The sequence below is a fragment of the Primulina eburnea genome, chromosome 8, assembly GCF_022965805.1.
Source record: "Primulina eburnea isolate SZY01 chromosome 8, ASM2296580v1, whole genome shotgun sequence".
Lineage (NCBI taxonomy): Eukaryota > Viridiplantae > Streptophyta > Magnoliopsida > Lamiales > Gesneriaceae > Primulina > Primulina eburnea.
The window spans coordinates 44,609,133-44,629,492 of NC_133108.1; the positions used below are offsets into that span (position 1 = coordinate 44,609,133).

General features: G+C 33.5%; 4 protein-coding genes across 15 annotated transcripts; 3 read left to right on the forward strand and 1 right to left on the reverse strand.

The window, feature by feature from the left end:
* The first annotated feature begins 3 nt into the window (after window positions 1-3).
* On the forward strand, window positions 4-678 carry LOC140839326 (protein SCARECROW-like). The gene has a single exon (XM_073205959.1). It carries the CDS (start codon window positions 4-6, stop codon window positions 676-678), a length of 675 nt encoding a protein of 224 aa, XP_073062060.1.
* Window positions 679-2,569: 1,891 nt separating this feature from the next.
* LOC140840223 (casein kinase 1-like protein 10) lies at window positions 2,570-11,467 on the forward strand. Of its 11 annotated transcripts, XM_073207447.1 has the most exons (11): window positions 2,570-3,357; window positions 3,482-3,522; window positions 3,934-4,003; window positions 6,453-6,493; window positions 6,883-6,952; window positions 10,219-10,303; window positions 10,754-10,767; window positions 10,852-10,880; window positions 11,030-11,102; window positions 11,181-11,238; window positions 11,355-11,467. In XM_073207447.1, exons 1-5 carry the CDS (start codon window positions 3,282-3,284, stop codon window positions 6,946-6,948), a joined length of 294 nt encoding a protein of 97 aa, XP_073063548.1. In that variant the 5' UTR covers window positions 2,570-3,281; the 3' UTR covers window positions 6,949-6,952; window positions 10,219-10,303; window positions 10,754-10,767; window positions 10,852-10,880; window positions 11,030-11,102; window positions 11,181-11,238; window positions 11,355-11,467. The 11 variants fall into 11 exon arrangements, with proteins under 11 accessions (XP_073063548.1, XP_073063544.1, XP_073063547.1 ...); XM_073207443.1 differs by adding an exon at window positions 8,963-8,993 and having other exon boundaries at window positions 10,219-10,880; XM_073207446.1 differs by having other exon boundaries at window positions 10,651-10,880.
* On the forward strand, window positions 11,336-18,936 carry LOC140840221 (CRIB domain-containing protein RIC6-like). Of its 2 annotated transcripts, none has more exons than XM_073207437.1 (4): window positions 11,336-11,467; window positions 17,721-17,824; window positions 18,141-18,237; window positions 18,470-18,936. In XM_073207437.1, the coding sequence occupies exons 2-4, from the start codon at window positions 17,741-17,743 to the stop codon at window positions 18,928-18,930; spliced, it is 642 nt and encodes a 213-aa protein (XP_073063538.1). In that variant the 5' UTR covers window positions 11,336-11,467; window positions 17,721-17,740; the 3' UTR covers window positions 18,931-18,936. The 2 variants fall into 2 exon arrangements, with proteins under 2 accessions (XP_073063538.1, XP_073063537.1); XM_073207436.1 differs by lacking the exon at window positions 11,336-11,467 and adding an exon at window positions 17,393-17,593.
* On the reverse strand, window positions 13,411-15,217 carry LOC140840222 (large ribosomal subunit protein eL14z). The gene is made up of 5 exons (XM_073207438.1): window positions 15,091-15,217; window positions 14,882-14,983; window positions 14,086-14,215; window positions 13,887-13,999; window positions 13,411-13,684 (listed from the first exon to the last, which is right to left on the reverse strand). The coding sequence occupies exons 1-5, from the start codon at window positions 15,091-15,093 to the stop codon at window positions 13,628-13,630; spliced, it is 405 nt and encodes a 134-aa protein (XP_073063539.1). The 5' UTR covers window positions 15,094-15,217; the 3' UTR covers window positions 13,411-13,627.
* Window positions 18,937-20,360: the final 1,424 nt, after the last annotated feature.

Below are 20,360 nucleotides of genomic sequence, written 5' to 3' on the forward strand. Positions count from 1 at the left end.
CGAATGACTGGGCTGGGAAGCTCGATGGAGCTGTTGGTTGAGACCGGTAAGCATCTCTCCAACTTCGCTAGGCGTCTTGGAATGTACTTTGAGTTCAATCCAGTAGACAAGAAGTTTGGAAACATAGTAGACATATCCAGGCTCAAAATCAGGAGAGGTGAAGCATTAGCAGTACACTGGCTGCAGCACTCGTTATATGATGCAACGGGACCTGATTGGAACACGATGAGGCTCCTCAACGGTCTCGGCCCGAAAATCATCACATTAGTAGAGCAAGAAATTGCTCACGAGGGTTCATTTCTAGACAGGTTTGCGAGCTCCCTCCACTACTACTCAACCATATTTGATTCTTTGGGAGCTTTCTTGCCTGTAGACGATCCGACCCGATATCAAGTGGAGCATTGCCTATTACAGAGGGAGATCAACAATGTTCTGGCGGTTGGCGGCCCGGCCAGGAGCGGGGAAGACAAGTTTCGGCTATGGAGGAGTGAGCTTTTGAAGACCGGGTTCGTGCCAATCCCGATGAGTACAAACTCAGTGGCTCAAGCACAGCTGATACTCAACATGTTCCCACCTGCTCATGGGTACAGTCTTGTGCAGGGAGATGGAATGTTAAGGCTAGGGTGGAAGGAAACTAGTTTGTACACTGCCAGTGCTTGGACTTCATTATATCCTTAAAGCTTACCTTTTTTTTGGGTTAGTTTCGATTGTAGGTTATGTATTCTGAACCGGACCGTTAATCGAACCGGTCAAGCCTTAAAAAACGGTTCAACCGGTTCAACCGGTTCGACCGGACGGTCGAACCGGATCAATAAAATTAATATTTTATTTATTTTATAAATAAATAAAATAGTAAAATATTGATTATTTATGTTTTATAGTTTTGATTTAATTTTTAAGATGAAAATTACAACAAATATCCAAATAAACGTCACTTTTCAAATTCAAAAATTTAAATTACACCACAACTTGCGACGGTTTTTTAATAACAGTCGCAAGTAGCGACGGTCTTTAAAAGACCGTCGCTAGTAGCGACGGGTTTTAACAACCGCGCTACTAACAACCGTCGCTAATTGCGACGGGTTTTTAAAAACCGTCGCTAATCCGGGTTTTTACTTATCTCCGGGTTTTTACTTATCTTCGGACCGGTCTGGGGGCCGGTTCGCGGTTGAACCGGTCCGACCGGCCGGTCCGGTCCGGTTTGGAGAACATTGATTCTGACATTAATATTATTCTTTAGGTTTAAATGATAAATAATTTGGGTGACTAAAACATGAGTTGGACTTTTGTAAATGATCAATCGATCATGTCTATATTTACTATTTTTTTTTTATGGTTGACCCAAATAGAATATCTCGCATAATTTTTATGTTAAAACATATGTATACGCAATCGTGACGTATCCTACAAGTATAATTTGATTAATCTTCAAATTCTTTATCAAAACAAAACAAAAACGTCGACTTAAATCAAATGCATCTTCCGAACGCTACCTTGTTAATTTTGTGGAGCCTCACTGGTTCAAAAGATCTGTCTATTTGAAGACCATGTTCATTTCATTACCTTGGAGCCGTCACTGCTTGGAATATCAGAATTTATGTTATGCAAAAAAATATTAAAACTATGTTAAATATGTGTTAATAGATAAAATATTTTGTATTGTTTAAATATTTTATTTATTTAATATTCACATGTTCGATGAGATTACAAATCGAAAATAAGGACAAAATATTTATTTTTTAACTACAATTATTTTAAACTCGAAGCAAACACAAGTTGATGTATGAACGTTGAATCTAGTGTTAACAGCATTCCACGCTATCTATTTAGTCTATTGTTAAATAAAATTTCTCTTAAATCCCTTTCCATATATTATAATTTACCTTACAAAAAGTTATATGCAAAACTTAATTTGTATAAGAATAGATCTCTTGTGAGACGATCTTACGAATATTTATCTGTGAAATGGGTCAATCCTATCGATATTCACAATAAAAAGGAATACTCTTAACATAAAAAGTAATATTTTTCATGGATGACCCAAATAAGAGATTCGTCTCACAAAATACGACCCGTGAGACTGTCTCACACAAGTTTTTGTCATTTAAAAATAAGTGATCAACATATCAATGTAGACAAACCAAAATTCAACTTGAGTTGGTTCAATCAATTGTTGAGATTAAATCAAATTTATATCTTCTATCAAATTTCTAAATTGATTTACAACTATATTAATCAAATAATGAGATTAAACTTTCCTTTAATATTTTCACTAGTATCCTCGCTATATGTTATTTTATACAATTATTAATTAAAATTAGTAATTATGACTATTTTAATAAATAACTAAAATACAAATAAACTAAATTACTTATAGATCTACAATTAGAAAATAAAAAAAAATTAATTTATAAATTTTATAAAACTTCAATAAAATGGTATATGAAAGAATTGGTTTAATATGATTATATATTATAATAAAAATTTATGTTGCTTATTAAAAAAACAAGAAGTTTCCTTTCTTATGCAGAGGACTGCCTTATATATTCCAACCGCCAACGGTAAACTCCAAATTTGTGATGAAAACCGATTATTACGAAAAATAAAACTTAAAAGAAACAAAGCTGTGACCTTCAATCAATCATCGATCTTTTTCTTCTCCCTCTTTCTCCCAAACCAATTTGTTTCTCTCCTGGAATTTTTTCTTCCCTTCGTCTCCTTTTCATCTCCAGTTCCTTAAATATTGGTCGCTTGTCTGCTCTATACGAATCGTCATAATCGTTTCTTGATTTACATGAAACTTCCGAAAAGGGGAGTTTTTTTCTTTGTTTTGACAGATGGTCGAGGATTGGTTATGACTATGTGAATTTGGATTTCTCATCCGGGTTTGTGTTCTTGAAGGATGTAGTTCGAGGAAAGGGGGGAAACTTGTTTCTTGAATACTTTGATTTCTGGATCCACTATTGGACCCTTTGATGAAACGGAGAAACTTTTCTAACTTTTGACCCGTCTTCATTGATTTTATCATCGGCTTCGTTGATGGAATCCGTGAATTTGTGGGCTTTTGTGTAGGGTGTGCGTTCTGTCTCTGATTTCTTGCATCCACTGCCTTGGCTTGGTTTCTCCATTTTCTTGCATTATTTTGGCGGATTCTGGTTATTTTTATCCATGCGTTTGAAAAGTTGGGTGTTTAAGATCCCGATCAAGGTTAAAATTGGAGTGAACTCTTTTATATAAGTTTATTGTTGGTATTTGGGTTTTTATCGTTTGAACCAAATGCCATGGACCATGTTGTGGGTGGAAAATTTAAGCTTGAGAGGAAAATTGGCAGTGGTTCATTTGGTGAACTTTATTTAGGTACTTAATTCTTCTAACAAAAGTGACATAAAGTTATTATGACAAAAGTGAACTTTATGTGGTCTCTTGATTTTGTGTTTCTTATCTATAGGTTCTAACAATTTTATTTGCATATTTATTCTAGATGTTAAATTAGAAAATGGAGAAGAAGTAGCTGTCAAGCTGGTATGTGTTTTTGATTATTTTGACTTCTTCCTTTTGACTGTTCTCTTTGTTAGACCAAATTTGGAACAAATCAATTACATGTAATAGTGAATATCACTGTGTTAATGATATCAGTAAAGATTTGTAATTTTTACGCATGAACTTGTGTGACTTGACATTCTGATACCAACTTATAACAAATTTTCATTTCCCTCTATGAATTTCTGAGATTGTATGAAGGCTCTTTTCCTAATGATTTGTTAGTCACTCCCGAACTAGAGTTCATCCAGAGCTTGTTTTAATTCCTTTCAGCATTATGTTGAGAAGCTGCAAGTTGTTCTATGGATAAAACTTGAAAGTATTCGAATGACGTTAGTTGTTTATTAAAATATTATAACATGTTTTCTCTTTTGGTAATACCGTTGTTGCCAGGAATCTGTGAAGACGAAGCATCCACAACTTCACTATGAGTCCAAAATTTATATGCTTCTACAAGGAGGAAGTAGGCTTTCTTTCTCTTACTCTGTCTTACAAACCCCCAGATTTTAAACATTATGTCAGTTAAGTTGGCTAAGATGCATGCTAGGAGACCATAATATTTGGCCTAGTTATTATTATTAGACTTTAATGGAATGATGTTCTGCAACGTTGTGGTGTTATTCTTGTAGCTTTCACATATTTTAGGAAATATGGACTCGAGTAATTTTTTTTTTAGCTTGATATCTTTTTGGCGGGTTTTTTAATAATTAAAAATAGAAACTAATTATGGGAATAAGTAAAATGTTGGGTGATGTGAAAAATATGCTAAAACGTCACTCGGGATGGGGGACAATGCACGTCCACCATCATGAATGGTGGACCATGCAGTACATTGCAGGGTCTGCCTTTAGCAATGCCGGACCATGCAAACTTTAATTTTTGTTTTAAAAATACTTCATATTAAAGTGAAAGTAAAAGATGAAGTGTCCGCCATTGCCATAGGAAAATACGACATGCTCAGTGTCGACCGGGTGCTTTTTGACGTTCAACACTAAAAAATAAATGTTAAATTTCAAATTTTACTTTTATTTTCATGTTGGATAGTTTGACTTGTTTATTTGTTTAAGGATGATAAAGTTATTAACTTCATGAGTAATATTATATTTTTTCACTAATGAAACAAATTATTTATTAACAAAGTTTGTTCCTTGCATCTAATGAACTCATTTATGTTAATTGCCCCGTGTGTACCGCATCCCAAATTGAAGCATACATATAATGGCTATATGTGGTGGTACAAGTTAATCACTACATATTTTCTAATGTAAAAAAGGTTGATTATCATCAACAAACAAATCCTCATCAATACCATAGAGGATCAAGAAGAGAAGCCTAGAGGCCATTGCTGAAGGCCAGTGTACTGCATGTTCCGTCATTCGGGATCGCTGACCTCCACCGTCTGCCATCTCGAATGGCTATTTAACTTGATTTTACATTACCACCAATTTTACCTTATTCCGTTTGTTTTTAAAATTATATTGTTTAAAAGAAAAACTGTTTTTGGCTGTACAATCTCGAGGGAAGTTTTAGTTAACTTCCGATTTTCCGCAGAAGGAGCAGTTTTGAAATTTCTTATGGTGGGTCCTGTTTTGGTGTTGGGGTGATGGAGAGCAATTTTAGGAAGTTGGGACAGTTGCTGCAATCTTTTAAGCTTTCATGAGGACTGGAACTTCTACTCGTCTTCATTTTTTACAATTGTAGTAGGAAGTTTTCCCTGAAAACAGTATTAATGCTAGCCGCTCAATTGGTAAGCAGTTGGGATTTTTTAAGTCGACGATCAAGGTTATGATTGTAAGTACAACCAGTAGTCATGATAACATTCTATGATATACATTCAGATTAATAGAGCCGAATAGATGCATTCTAGAGGATTACTTCACCGTAATATAAAGCCTTACAATTTTTTGATGGGTTGGGGTGCAAAGCGAATCATGTATGCTGCTCTTTCATTCTCAGGGTTCGCACTTGTGCTTGGATACGCTTCTTATTATAACAACATTATTGTCCAAATTAATGAGCATTGTCTTCTAAAATTTCTGGGTTTCGATTTCTTTCTTATGTAATGTGGAAAAGTTCGGCAACCTTCTGGTAGAATGTTACATTTTTGTTTTCACAAAAAATGCATTAGAATACAATGCCACATGATGTTTTTTCTTCTAGCAGAGTTTGACTATTGTTCTCTGCTCCATTTGTTGTTTATCTGTTTGGAACATCAGACTTGACTGAAAAGATTAAAAATGACCATTTATCACGTGTGAAAATGAGAGAAAGATAATGCATCTCAGAGATACTTTCACAACGGCAACTGGCTAGTTGTATTATTTTGTTGTGGTGAAATTTCTTTTATGTACAGTGTGTATTAAGGATATTAAATTTTTGTTTCTTTGCTAGGAGTTTTCATGTTTATTGAATTACAAACAGCTGGACTTTTCTCAAATTGAAACTTTTGACATGTACCCTTTGGTTTTAAAATATAACTGTTTTAATGGATGTTTTTTTTTTCAGGGTTTTAGCATCAGTTTCAGTGATTCTTGATGTATTTATTGCAGGTTTATGTTATTGACTTTGGTTTTGCCAAAAAATATAGGGATCTCCTGACCCATAAGCGTAGGGTACTTTTTTCATGTATGGTGAATTGTGATTCATAAAAGGAACTAGAATATTTTCTCATATATTGTTATTAAGCAATTCCACTTGTACCCTAACTGGCTTGTTAGAAAATTTAGAAAAACATGGAATTGATTTGTTATGAACAATTTGGGGATGTGGAGAAAATTGTATAAAAATAAACGGATTCGTGTACTTAACGTTTTCAATCACTCATCTCATATCAAAGTGAACTTTATGTGGTTGCTTGATTTTGTGTTTCTTATCTATAGGTTCTAACAATTTTATTTGCATAATTATTCTAGATGTTAACTTAGAAAATGGAGAAGAAGTAGCTGTCAAGCTGGTATGTCTTTTTGATTATTTTGCCTTCTTCCTTTTGAATGTCCTCTTTGTTAGACCAAATTTGGAACAAATCAATTACATGTAATAGTGAATATCACTGTGTTAATGATATATGTAAAGATTTGTAATTGTTAAGCATGAACTTGTGTGACTTGACATTCTGATACCAACTTATAACAAATTTTCGTTTCCCTCTATGAATTTATGAGATTGTATGAAGGCTCTTTTCCTAATGATTTGTTAGTCACTCCCGAACTAGAGTTCATCCAGAGCTTTGTTGAGAAGCTGCAAGTTGTTCTATGGATAAAACTTGAAAGTATTCGAATGACGTTAGTTGTTTATTAAAATATTATAACATGTTTTCTCTTTTGGTAATACCGTTGTTGCCAGGAATTTGTGTTGACGAAGCATCCACAACTTCACTATGAGTCCAAAATTTATATGCTTCTACAATGAGGAAGTAGGCTTTCTTTCTCTTACTCTTTCTTACAAACCCACAGATTTTAAACATTATGTCAGTTAAGTTGGCTAAGATGCATGGTAGGAGACCGTGATATTTGGCCTAGTTATTATTATTAGACTTTAATGGAATGATGTTCTGCAACGTTGTGGTGTTATTCTTGTAGCTTTCACATATTTTAGTAAATATGGAATCGAGTAATTTTTTTTTAGCTTGATATCTTTTTGGCGGGTCTTTTAATAATTAAAAATAGAAACTAATTATCGTAATAAGTAAAATGTTGGGTGATGTGAAAAATATGCTAAAACGTCACTCGGGATGGGGGACAATGCACGTCCACCATCATGAATGGTGGACCATGCAGTACATTTCAGGGTATGCCTTTAGCAATGCCGGACCATGCGTTATTTAATTTTTGTTTTAAAAAGACATCATATTAAAGTAAAAGTAAAGGATGAAGTGTCCGCCATTGCCATAGGCAAACACGACATGCTCAGTGTCGACCGGTGCTTTTTGACGTTCCACACTAAAAAATAAATGATAAATTTCAAATTTTACTTTTATTTTCATGTTGGATAGTTTGACTTGTTTATTTGTTTAAGGATGATAAAGAGTAATATTATATTTTTTCACTAATGAAACAAATTATTTATTAACAAAGTTTGTTCCTTGCATCTAATGAACTCATTCATGTACGTTGCCTCGTGTGTACCGCATCCCAAATTGAAGCATACATATAATGGCTATATGTGGCGGTACAAGTTAATCACTACATATTTTCTAATGTAAAAAAGGTTGATTATCATCAACAAACAAATCCTCATCAATACCATAGAGGATCAGGAAGAAAAGCCTAGAGGCCAGTGTACTGCATGTTCCATCATTCGGGATCGCTGACCTCCACCGTCTGCCATCTCGAATGGCTTTTTAACTTGATTTTACATTACCACCAATTCTACCTTATTCCGTTTGTTTTTAAAATTATTATTGTTTAAAAGAAAAACTGTTTTTGGCTGTACAATCTCGAGGGAAGTTTTAGTTAACTTCCGATTTTCCGCAGAAGGAGCAGTTTTTAAATTTCTTATGGTGGGTCCTGTTTTGGTGTTGGGGTGATGGAGAGCAATTTTATGAAGTTGGGACAGTTGCTGCAATCTTTTAAGCTTTCATGAGGACTGGAACTTCTACTCGTCTTCATCTTTGACTATTGTAGTAGGAAGTTTTCCCTGAAAACAGTATTAATGCTAGCCGATCAATTGGTAAGCAGTTGGGATTTTTTAAGTCGACGATCAAGGTTATGATTGTAAGTACAACCAGTAGTCATGATAACATTCTATGATATACATTCAGATTAATAGAGCCGAATAGATGCATTCTAGAGGATTACTTCACCGTAATATAAAGCCTTGCATTTTTGATGGGTTGGGGTGCAAAGCGAATCATGTATGCTGCTCTTTCATTCTCAGGGTTCGCACTTGTACTTGGATACGCTTCTTATTATAACAACATTATTGTTCAAATTGATGAGCATTGTCTTCTAAAATTTCTGGGTTTCGATTTTTTTCTTATGTAATGTGGAAAAGTTCGTCAACCTTCTGGTAGAATGTTACATTTTTGTTTTCACAAAAAATGCATTAGAATACAATGCCACATGATGTTTTTTCTTCTAGCAGAGTTTGACTATTGTTCTCTGCTCCATGTGTTGTTTATCTGTTTGGAACATCAGACTTGATTGAAAAGATTAAAAATGACCATTTATCACGTGTGAAAATGAGAGAAAGATAATGCATCTCAGAGATACTTTCACAACGGCAACCGGCTAGTTGTATTATGTTGTTGTGGTGAAATTTCTTTTATGTACGGTGTGTATTAAGGATATTAAATTTTTGTTTCTTTGCTAGGAGTTTTCATGTTTATTGAATTACTAACAGTTGGACTTTTCTCAAATTGAAACTTTTGACATGTACCCTTTGGTTTTAAAATATAACTGTTTTAATGGATGTTTTTTTTCAGGGTTTTAGCATCAGTTTCAGTGATGCTTGAGGTATTTATTGCAGGTTTTTATGTTATTGACTTTGGTTTTGCCAAAAAATATAGGGATCTCCTGACCCATAAGCGTAGTGTATTTTTCCCATGTATGGTGAATTGTGATTCATAAAAGGAACTAGAATATTTTCTCATATATTGTTATTAAGCAATTCCACTTGTACCCTAACTGGCTTGTTAGAAAATTTAGAAAAACATGGAATGGATTTGTTATGAACAATTTGGGGATGTGGAGAAAATTGTATAAAAATAAGCGGATTCATGTACCTAACGTTTTCAATCACTCATCTCATATCAGCAGTAATACGTGTTAGGTACCTTATGTCAACCAAAGATGTAAATATGTTAGCCCAAATTAAGAATACGTGGAAATAAAAGTAACTATTCTTGTATAGGTAGTTCTAGAATAACCATATCAATCTGTTTTCTGCCCTAAAAATTTCAAATGTATTCTAAAATATTAATCATTGTTGACTTTCTTGGCGTGAACTGATTTTGCATTTCACATCCATAATCTAAAGATGCGAGAGAATGCAGTTAGGGGTTTATGAAAGCATGCGAGCTGGCTACATCAATGGCTTTCCAATAGGCAAACTCTAGGGTTTGGTCTTTAAGCATGAGTGAACTGCTCAAATTTGTTTACAAAATGGACTTTTGGTTGTTAAGCTAGAAAAATGATTCCGTCTGTATATAATCTAATCTGTGTTGTTATCAAGGTGACTTTTGAAGTAATGATGTTCGATCGCTATCCGCTATTTAATCAAGGATCCCTATATGATCGAAATATCAGAAATGCATCAGTTTTTCCTCTCTTAAAATTTAGATACCAGTCAGTTCAGTTTAGCTTAGCTTGGACACAAATATTTAGTGAAACTTTTTGACATAGTGTTTCAGAGAAAGCAAGAATCTCACCGGCACTGCTCGCTATGCCAGTGTCAACACACCTTGAAGTTGTTAATGATGTTATCATATTATTCTGTGTTTTACATCCTTTTAAGTAGGGGCTTTCTAGGAGGGAGTTGCAGTATAATTTTCCTTTTAGTGTTTTTTATTTATCTATGCTGGCAGAACAAAGCAAGTGATTATTGAATCTCTTGGTTATGTCCTTATGTATTTTCTGAGAGGAAGGTTGGTTAGATATGTTGGATTCGAACCATGTGTAGTTCCTGTTTTTCCTAGCTTTGTATGATTATATCCCATGCCTACTGAACGATTTTTTCCAGCCTTTCATGGCAGGGCCTTAAAGCTCTCACCAAAAAGCAGAAATACTACAAGATAAGTGAAAAGAAAATGTTGACTCCTCTAGAGGTGCTGAAATGTGAACCGTTTGCATTTTTTTGTCTGGATTGTTTTCCAAATTGTACTCAAAGATTGAAAATTTAAGAATAGCAGTTACCTTTCTCAATTTGTTTGCATGCCCTGTATGCCTTGGAAGCTGACTCATGCTACAATACAATTGAACTCAGGCTGAGGTAGACGAGTCAATTTCACCACCTCAGTATTTTGTTGATGGACAAAAAACTAACTTGATATGTGGATTCATGTGTATTATGATGAAAATTTGTCTCCAGCCTGTTTTTATTGACTGAGTTTTCAAGGAAAAAATATTTTGGTTTACCGTGCTAATATATTCCCTCAAACCCAAATGCTATTAGGTCCGAGTTCTTATTGTCAACAAACATGACCTTCTTGGGTTTGTTTGCTGGTTTATTTGGAGGTTGAATCATCAGTAGCTAACGTGATTGACAATTATTACAGGTACTGTGCAAATTGTATCCTTCAGAGTTTGAATCATATTTTCATTAATGCCGGTGACTAAGATTTGAAAACAAACTAAACTATCCTTATTTGAAAAGGCTTTTCCGGGACATATTTATTCGTGAAGGTGATGAAAACTGTAACCAATACTCCTCTTTACATAGTTTCCAATTTGTCTGCTCTCCTGGGATTTCTTGGTAATCAAAATGTTTAGTATGCTCTTCATATGTGAAGTATCAACTCAAGAATTTGCATTTTCACATTTCAAACATGTAGGTTACCAATTGACTGTGTGTTTGATTGTACGATAGTAAAATATCCTCAGATCGGTGTGAGTTCCCGAGCAAGAGTGAGTGCTTTCATATTCTTACTTTTTTTGCATCTTCTTGATTGTGTAAATTCTTTAATTCGTGAAATTTGCTTTCAGAATCCCTCTGGCAATTCAATGGCCGGAACGTCTGGTGAAAGGCCAGGAAAAACAACAGGTATATGTCTCTTCCACCCAATTCCCTCATTCATTAGATGTATGGATTGTTCAGGAGTTAGTGAAGTTTATTATATGTTTATACTGAATATGGTGCGGTGGGGCAAAATATTCGAGATCGGTTTTCAGGTGCAGTTGAAGCTTTCTCTGAAAGGAATGCTTCGGGATCAGGTTGACATGCCGAACAATCAAGACACAGATCAGAAGATATGCCTTTATCCAAGGATGTGGTATTGTTCTTTACTCATTCTCGAATAAGAAATTATGCTCTGACTCAATAGTATTTGTGTGTATGCCTCTTTCGCACTATCACGTATCTTACGTCTACGGGAGCACGTGAACCAAGTCGAGCTTGGTTAGTGATATATTTGAACTTGATTCGACTTCACAAGTTTTTTTTTTTTTCTGGAACACGAGTTGAATATCTATTATCCAATTATTGTTCTGGGACCTCGACAAGTATCCGTATCAAGCAACTCAAGCCCAAAATTTTTTTTAGAAAAAATTAGAACTTTAAAACGACTGGAATGTTTGAACGTTTTTTTTATAGTTGTTCTTTAGTTATAGTGAATAATTTGTTAACTTTGCTTGCCTTCCATGTAGCTGAACTCAACACCTCCTTCATAAATTCAGGCATAAAACCCCTCATGTAGTGTCGTAAGCAGCTTGTAAGTGCCTCCAGGTCACTCACCATGTGAAATATACATAGTGCCATCCTGGTTGAGCATATTATTTACACCAGCGAATTCTTAGAAGCATCTTCCTGGATCGATTTATATGCTTGAATTTTGTACTTGAAAAGTGTGAGGCCCGGGGCCGAAGAGGACGGGGGGTGATCGTCAGTGCAATGAGGTTGCACGGACAATGAGCGGTTCCTGGCAGGCTTCTAGACGAACGGAACATGAATGAACCGATCTCATACCAGAATGAGAAGGATTCCAAAAATGTTCAGGTATAAGACTGTGCAGTTGAGGAGTGTTAGGTACACTTTTTTTTGGGGAGCTCGTCACATAAGAACTCCAAAGTTAAGCATGCTTAACTTGGGGCAATTATGGGATGGATGACCCATTGGGAAGTTTCTTAGAATACGTGTGAATGAAGACATAAGCACGCTGGAAAGACTCGTTTTGGTACAGCAGGGACAGTCGTCGAATCCGGGGCGTTACAATTGGTATTAAAGCCGACCTTTCTTAGTATGATATGGTTCAGGGACGAACCAAGCGGAAGTTGGTGGCATGTGAGACACGAGGCCGAAGGTGCAATGAGGTTGCACAGACAATGAGCGGCTCCTGACAGGTTTTTAGGCAAAGGAAACATGAATGAACTAATCTCACACCGGAATGAGAGGGATTCCAAAACTGGTATAAGACTGTGCAATTGAAGAGTACTTAAAAGATTTGATAAATACTACTCATATCAAGAAGATGCATTTTATTTTCGAGAGCTCGTCACACAAGAACGTCAAAGTTAAGCATGTTTTACTTGGGGCAATTATGAGATCGATAACCCTCTGGAAAGTTTTTTAGGGTGCGTGAGTGAGGACATAAACACATTGGAAAAACTCATCTTGGTACAGTGGAGAGAATCGTCGAATCCAAAGCCGCCTTCAGTCGAATCCAAAGTCGCCTTCAACGGTTGTTTTTTTCCATTGTTAAAAGTTCATATGCCGAAGAAAAAGAAATCCGCTGCCATAATTTTCTTTTATTTTGAGCATAAATCCGCTGCCATATTCTTCAACTAAATGGGTTGTACGAGTGTTCTCCCTGAAAATGTACGTCTTATTACCGGTTTCTGTTGTAATCAATCTTGCGTAATCTTCCCGTGTAGAATGGGACTGTGATATATCATTTCTAAATATATTAGAAGGTCGTACACATACATGAAAAAATAAAATAGAACTAGTTAACACGAATCGACTTCAATAAATAATTCGTACAAATACACAAAGCATGTGTAATCGTACAGTCAATGTCTTGTAATTCACATTACATGTCCCTGTAACGATTTTTTTCATACATCTAAATTTTAAAATATCATTTGTCGGAGCATTTCTATAAGATGTGTCTCAACTTACGCTTCGAACCAATATTCCAATAATATAACTATGATCTAATTACCGTCACATAGATCTAAGCTTTAAGTTCAATGCAATAGAGAAAATATACAATAAAGATTTGGAACAAATCATTACTTGAATACAACACAAGTCCACTCATCTGCCAAAAGTTATTAGTTTACAAAGAGATTGAATTTCAAATGGTTCAAATGACGATGTAAGCAAAACATAACTTTTTTGTTTGGTAATATAATAGGACATGTGAATCCGGGTGAATAAACTGATACATCTTTCAAAATTCTACAGAAAAATCTTAAATATTAAAAAATATAATTCAGGCTGCAACCTCTTTCTTAAGCTTGGCGAGCTCCTGCCTAACAACACCAGCCCTCTGCAATCAGAAACAAACAAGCGTCATTGAAGTCCAAGTCATAAAAAGAAATATGAAAACCAGTTTACTGAAGGCTGAAAAGTCGGTGAAACTATTAATGAAGTGTTAACAGATGCAGCTTCAAGGTAGTAATTGGCGTATGGATTTTATCAACTATCATGTGTTAAGCCATGAAAAATATATACGGGACCACATAACAAACCTTTATTTTTGCAAGCATTAACTTGAACCTATCGAAATCATTAAGGGCAGATCTTCTCTTCTGGACAATCAATTTTCTCCCCCATGAACTGCTCTCCCATTTGTTCTTTACATCTGCAAAATGAGTCAAAACAAGATTCAAACATCAATTGCTCTATCAAGGAGATCTATGAGTAGTGATTGTGAATTTGTTTAGCCACCTGCAGCCTCCATAGCCGCAACAAGAGTCTTCTTCTTCGGCAACCTTTTGATGTCGATCTTTATGTCTGTGAGAGACAGCCTCTTAAAGTTCATTTGGCCTCGGACCATGTCAGGAGCATCAACAAGGGCCTGACATTAGGCAAATTATTTAGATTTGGTTGAAAAAAGGACAATTATAGATTGATGCATGATTTAAACTCGTCCATAATGATTAAACGATATCTCAAAAAATATCAGAAATTATAACTAAATTTGTATTTATCCAGACTTTCTATGGATTTGTTATCACAGATTTCAAAACACTTGCAGGTCCATGATCCTTCCACCAAAACACACGCTTTGAGCCATCCTATAAAACAATTTGTGTATGTAAGCCAAAACTAGCAACTGTGAATTGTTAAGTTATCAGCCAACAGGCTGATCAATGCGTTTACTGAGGAACAAGAGATTTAAAACCCAATATTCCATTCAAGAAGAAGACACAAAATCACCAGATTCAATGAACTTCTACTTCAAGTATTTTCAATACTAAACATTGCACATATACAGAGAAGTTACAAACGAATATAATAGCAACCAACACAAATAAACCCATAATAAGAACAAAAGAACAAGCCACGAATTAAGTAAAAATATTAATTTAAATCCCCAATAGTACTACGCACAAAGAAAATCTTCTACAACGCCAATAAAGCAAAACTGAAATCCACAAACTAAACATAATACCCAGGAGGAAACGAACAACCTCAATGGGCATGAAATCAAAGTCCCGGGAGGCAACAGAACCGAACATACCCGGTTTTGGTCGATGACATCAACAATGACAACCAGTCTTCCATAGTCCTTTCCGTAATTGACAAGCGCCACCCTTCCAATCTCCACATACCTCTTGAACGGCTACAAACGAAACAAAATCTACATCAAATCATCCCGAAAACACAAAATCTTACAAATTTGTAAAATCATCTGAAGATAAAGAGCAAAACACATTGTCTGTAGCTCACCATTCTCTGCTGCGATTATGCTGCTGCCGAAGAAGACGCAAGCTGCTGAGATCGAAGGTTTATAGTGCTAGGGTTTTGTATGTGGGCCTGATCTGGCCCAAAGTCAAATTGCTGGATTGTTATTGGGCAGTGTTGGGCTAGAATTTCTGATGGTGTTAATTTTAGCTTTTATAAAGTCTCCTTTACTGCTGTGGCCCAAAAGTTTCCCATTGGAAAATAATTCATCAAACGGAAATAAATAAATGGCTGCTAAAAAATTAACTCTCAACTCTAGGGATGGCAATGGGTAGGGTATGGGTCGGATTTGATACATCCATCCCCATACCCATTTACTAAATTCATCCTCATACCCATCCCCATACCCATCGGGTATTGAATTTCATCCTCATCCCCATACCCATCGGATTATCGAATACCCATACCCTACCCAAATACCCTATTATCATATACAATTGAATTTTTTCAAATTTAAATTTTTTCAATGAAGTTATGAATATTTAAATTATTTAAATGAACAATAAGAAAAATTATTATTGATAAAAATGTGCAAAGTAAACTTTATAAAAAAATAACAAAATATTAAAAATAGTTTATATTAGTTGAACAAAAGTATGCAATTTAATAAAAATAAATAAAGTCAAACATGGAATAAACTTACCAATGAAGAAGATGAGAAATTGAATGAAAAATAAAAGAGCGGTAAAACCTTGAAACGTAAAAGTGAAAGTGAAAGGGAAGATAAAAGAAAAAGTATCGATTTACTTTGGATTTGAGAAAATGAATCTTTAATATAAATAAATATAATTACTATATATATATACATATATATATATATATATATATTCATTTTATATTCATTTTATATATATACTATATATATACATATATATATATATATATTCATTTTATATATATATATATATATAAAATGAAAAGAAAAAGTATCGATTTACTTGGATTTTAGAAAATGAATCTTTAATATAAATAAATATAATTACTATATATAATACATATATACATACATACATATATATATATATATTTATATATTAATTTAAACGGGTATTCGGGTATGGCGTGGGTCGGATTATATCAAATCCGCCTCCATACCCAAACCCGAAAATCCCCATACCCGATTACCCAATTATTTAATCGGGTCTAAAAATCCCTCCATACCCTCTTCTATTCGGGTCGGGTATCGGATCCTCCAACGGGTTCGGAGGAAATTGCCATCCCTACTCAACTCCTTTTTTTTATTACAATAAAGTTATAAATTATGTATTTTAAAAATATATATTTTTTATTAGTGCTGATAGCGTCCCATAAAACATAATTGAAATTATATATTTTTTATAATAAGCATAAATTGAAAACAAAATTTAGTTTGAAATCTAAAAGTATCCTTTTTAAAATTCATTGGAAGGTTTTGTTTGAAAATCAATCACAATGGTGCGAGGTTTTTTTCGATTACAAGGGGTGATGAGTTTTTTCAATAACCTATTTTCGAACGAGATGGTGAGCAAAATAATCTTGATCGAACATTTAAAAAAATGACATTCTCATATGTATTTGAAAACACACAAATATATTTGGAGATGATATTTTTAAAAAAATAAAGTTTAACCAAAGTTATTCTTCCAAATATTCTTGACCAAAGTTATTCTTCCAAACTACAGAATATTTGTAGTTTTCACATTGTTCAAAAATGACAAAAGGAAACAACTAAAAAATACAACTAATTCGTCGGAATTTTAACCGAAAAGAGGAACCATGGATAATAATAAAGTGATTTGAAAGGTTATGGATGATTTTTTATTATTTAAGTTAAAATTGTATCATACTATTACTAGTATATTAATTTATTTATATAATTATTTAATTTATCAATATTATCATGTTTTTATGGAATCGTAAAAAATAATTGCAATTTTTACATTATTCAAATAAGCTAAAATGACATTGAAGTAACATGAAATGTCAAGATGATTTTGAAATTGAATTAAAATGTGAGGGATGTATATGAATTTTACCCGATATTCGATCCCACAATGTGGGGATTCGTGAAAATGGACAAAAATAATTGCGGAAAAGTGTGCTTTTGTTTCTTAAATTAATGTCACATTACTAAACTTAGCCTTTATTCTTTAAATTTTCCTGGAATACGTTGATCCAACCTAAATTTTCGATGGTCTTAGTTAAGGGTTACTTTTTGTCTTTTATTTTTAGATTTCATTTTGTTCTTGCATAACTTGCTTTTGGATTCTTGAATCTCGTTTAATTTCAACCTAGCTCCTTTCTTCAACTTTCAAGAATCCATTATCTTCTTTCGAATTTAAGTTGATGGATTATGAGCATCGATTTTCCTATTTTTCATAGTTATTTTTTCTTTTTTTGTTTCAAGTATATTTATGGTCATGTTTCTTGATCTATAAAGTAGATATATAGATGACAACGAAAATGAAAGGTCTTTTGAAAAGTCTCAAATATATTTCTCAGATATTCGGTGAGTACCCTTTTTGTCGTTACATTTCGTGCCGTATATCCATAGATATTAGGATCCATCCACTGTGTTTATGCTTCAAATTTGGAGGGATTCTAAGATTTTTTCTTTATTTAATTTTTTGATGCAGAAGAAGAAAAAGAAAAGGAAATGCAGATAGGGTTACCCACAGATGTAAAACATGTAGCTCATATAGGATCGGATGGACCATCCACTAATGATCCACCAAGCTGGGTGGGTATACATAATTATTTTCCATCCAACACACACACACACAGATATATATATATATAAAGGAAATGCAGATTGGGTTACCCACAGATGTAAAACATGTAGCTCATATAGGATCGGATGGACCATCCACTAATGATCCACCAAGCTGGGTGGGTATACATAATTATTTTCCATCCAACACACACACACACAGATATATATATATATATATATATATATATATATATATATATATATATATGTTGGATATGTGTCTGAGAGAAATAATTATGGTAGATGTGTAAATTGAGAAAATTTTGTTATTGAAATTGTGCAGATGCAAGAGTTTAAGTCAGGATCGGTATTCCAATCAGCACCTTTAGGACCTCCGGAAGATCTTGGAGAGGACTCTGAAATCAAATGGGTTTCTCAAGGTTAAATCCTTATATTCATTGTTTACGCACGCAACAAATTATTAGATTTCTTTCTGAACGTTTTGCATGAAGAATATTGCGAGTTCATGTGCTTGCTTGCGGTTGTCTTACTATTACCAGAACATTTATCTTATCCGGGATATAATGTTTGAGTTGTTATATAATTTAAAATATTCTATACACGTATAATCTTGTAATGGATATGTATGAAACAATTTCATTTGTTTAATAGATTCAAGAAGCGGCAAAAGGGAAACAAATTCTGAATCGAGGGATCCCCCTGACTTTCCAAAATTCTCCAAGCACATTTCCTCAACAGACAACACAAATGATTCTCCTAGGAAGAAAGATTCCTCAACCAAGTCGAGACAATCTAGAAGAAATCATCAATCCAAGGATCCGTTGGACAACAAAAGCAATAGCAGCAGCAGCAACACCAAGTCGTCGAATCGACATGCAAAAGAATCTACAAATTCGGCCCCACATACTCTCCAAGATGTTCCGAAGAAATCACGTAGGATGAATAAGTCCAAGGAATCGGTTACTGATTCTGGTAGTACGTCGTCTCGATCAAAATCCAAAGCCACCACCTGTGACGGTGGTGTGTGTACTAATCCATACATGGATCCCGGCCATGATACCGGATCCACTCTACAAAAGTCGAGCTTGAGATCGAGTTCTATTCGATTTTAAATAAAGGGGTGGGTGTAGTTTACTAAAATATGTGTATGTATTTAGAGGTTTTGTTTCTGTTACAAGTAAATTTTGGCCTAGGTAGTCATTTTAGTTCCACAAAGTTTAGGGAATTAGAGTAACTATTTGATGCGAAAGGTTTATAAAGTTCTTTACGTAAAATTTTTTATGCAAAGTTCGAGAAAATTGAATTTCCATCTTGGTTTCTTGGTGGAACGATTTCTGATCGAGTGGATGTAACTCTGTGTTTGTTTTCTTTGTTGCATTGATTTTCTTATTGTTAGTTGGTTCTTGCATAATCTGGTATAACAGAAACGAATTGTTTTTGGATTCAAGTATAAAGAATTAGTAAATCTCAGATGTTGTTCTGCCATATGCTGTAGCGAAGAACTTGTATAATTTAATGATATTATATTAGAATATGAGAAATTATCTCCGAATATAGCATAGATCAATCCCGAGATATGCTACAGAATTATGCATGGTTTTAATTATTAAGTTGTATTAGTAATTATGATCATTGCGGGGTTATGATCATTAACGGGGGAATGAAGTCTTTTTATTAAATGTTAAAAGCAAAAATTTGTGTGAGACGATCTCACATGTCGTATTTTGTGAGACAAATCTTTTAGTTGGGTAATTCATGAAAAATTATTACTTTTTATACTAAGAGTTTTACTTTTTATTGTGAATATCGGTAATGATGATTGTCTCACAGATAAAGATTCATGAGACTGTCTCACATGATACCTACTCAATATTAAATTATCAATATACAAATTTATTTAAATTTTATCTAAATCTTATCTTCAAATGATCATATAATCTCGCAGACAAAAACTTGCTATAAAAACCAAAATCATACATAAATCGTCTATGTAATTATTTGTTTTAATTAATTTTATATTTTTTTACGCATAATATACCAAGAGATAGCAATATTAATTATAAATTGGCTACATAAATTCAAAATAGATTTTGTCGTATTATTTAATAAAAATGATTATTTGTTTGCATATATATATATATATATATATATATATATATATATATAATATATTAGTTAATCTAATGTTTACATTTTGTATATCTTCTATATATTACAAAATGTAAACATTAGATTAACTCTATAAATATCTTCTATGTATATATTACAAAATGTAAACATTAGATTATATATATATATATATATATATATATATATATATATATATATATATATAAGGAAATATTAAGTATCGGAATTTTGTTGAATAATTATTTTCCCATGAAAATATTTTTGTGCATCACGAGAATGACAGGTAATATATATTAAAATAATAATACTCTTTCTGCAAATAAACATATATACATACAAATATCTATATCTATATATATATATATATATATATATATATATATATATATATATATATATATATATATATATA

Coding starts and splice junctions, on each gene's coding strand:
- LOC140839326 (XM_073205959.1), top strand. CDS start 4: ATGACTGGGCTGGGAAGCTCGATGGAGCTGTTGGTTGAGACCGGTAAG.
- LOC140840223 (XM_073207440.1), top strand. CDS start 3,282: ATGGACCATGTTGTGGGTGGAAAATTTAAGCTTGAGAGGAAAATTGGC. Junction 3,358..3,481: donor ATTTGGTGAACTTTATTTAG/GTACTTAATTCT, acceptor TATTTATTCTAG/ATGTTAAATTAGAAAATGGA. Junction 3,523..3,933: donor AAGAAGTAGCTGTCAAGCTG/GTATGTGTTTTT, acceptor CGTTGTTGCCAG/GAATCTGTGAAGACGAAGCA.
- LOC140840222 (XM_073207438.1), bottom strand. Junction 14,216..14,881: donor ATGTCATCGACCAAAACCGG/GTATGTTCGGTT, acceptor GCCTAATGTCAG/GCCCTTGTTGATGCTCCTGA. Junction 14,000..14,085: donor TGCGGCTATGGAGGCTGCAG/GTGGCTAAACAA, acceptor CTCATTTTGCAG/ATGTAAAGAACAAATGGGAG.
- LOC140840221 (XM_073207436.1), top strand. CDS start 17,536: ATGACAACGAAAATGAAAGGTCTTTTGAAAAGTCTCAAATATATTTCT. Junction 17,594..17,720: donor ATATATTTCTCAGATATTCG/GTGAGTACCCTT, acceptor TTTTTGATGCAG/AAGAAGAAAAAGAAAAGGAA. Junction 18,238..18,469: donor AATCAAATGGGTTTCTCAAG/GTTAAATCCTTA, acceptor TTTGTTTAATAG/ATTCAAGAAGCGGCAAAAGG.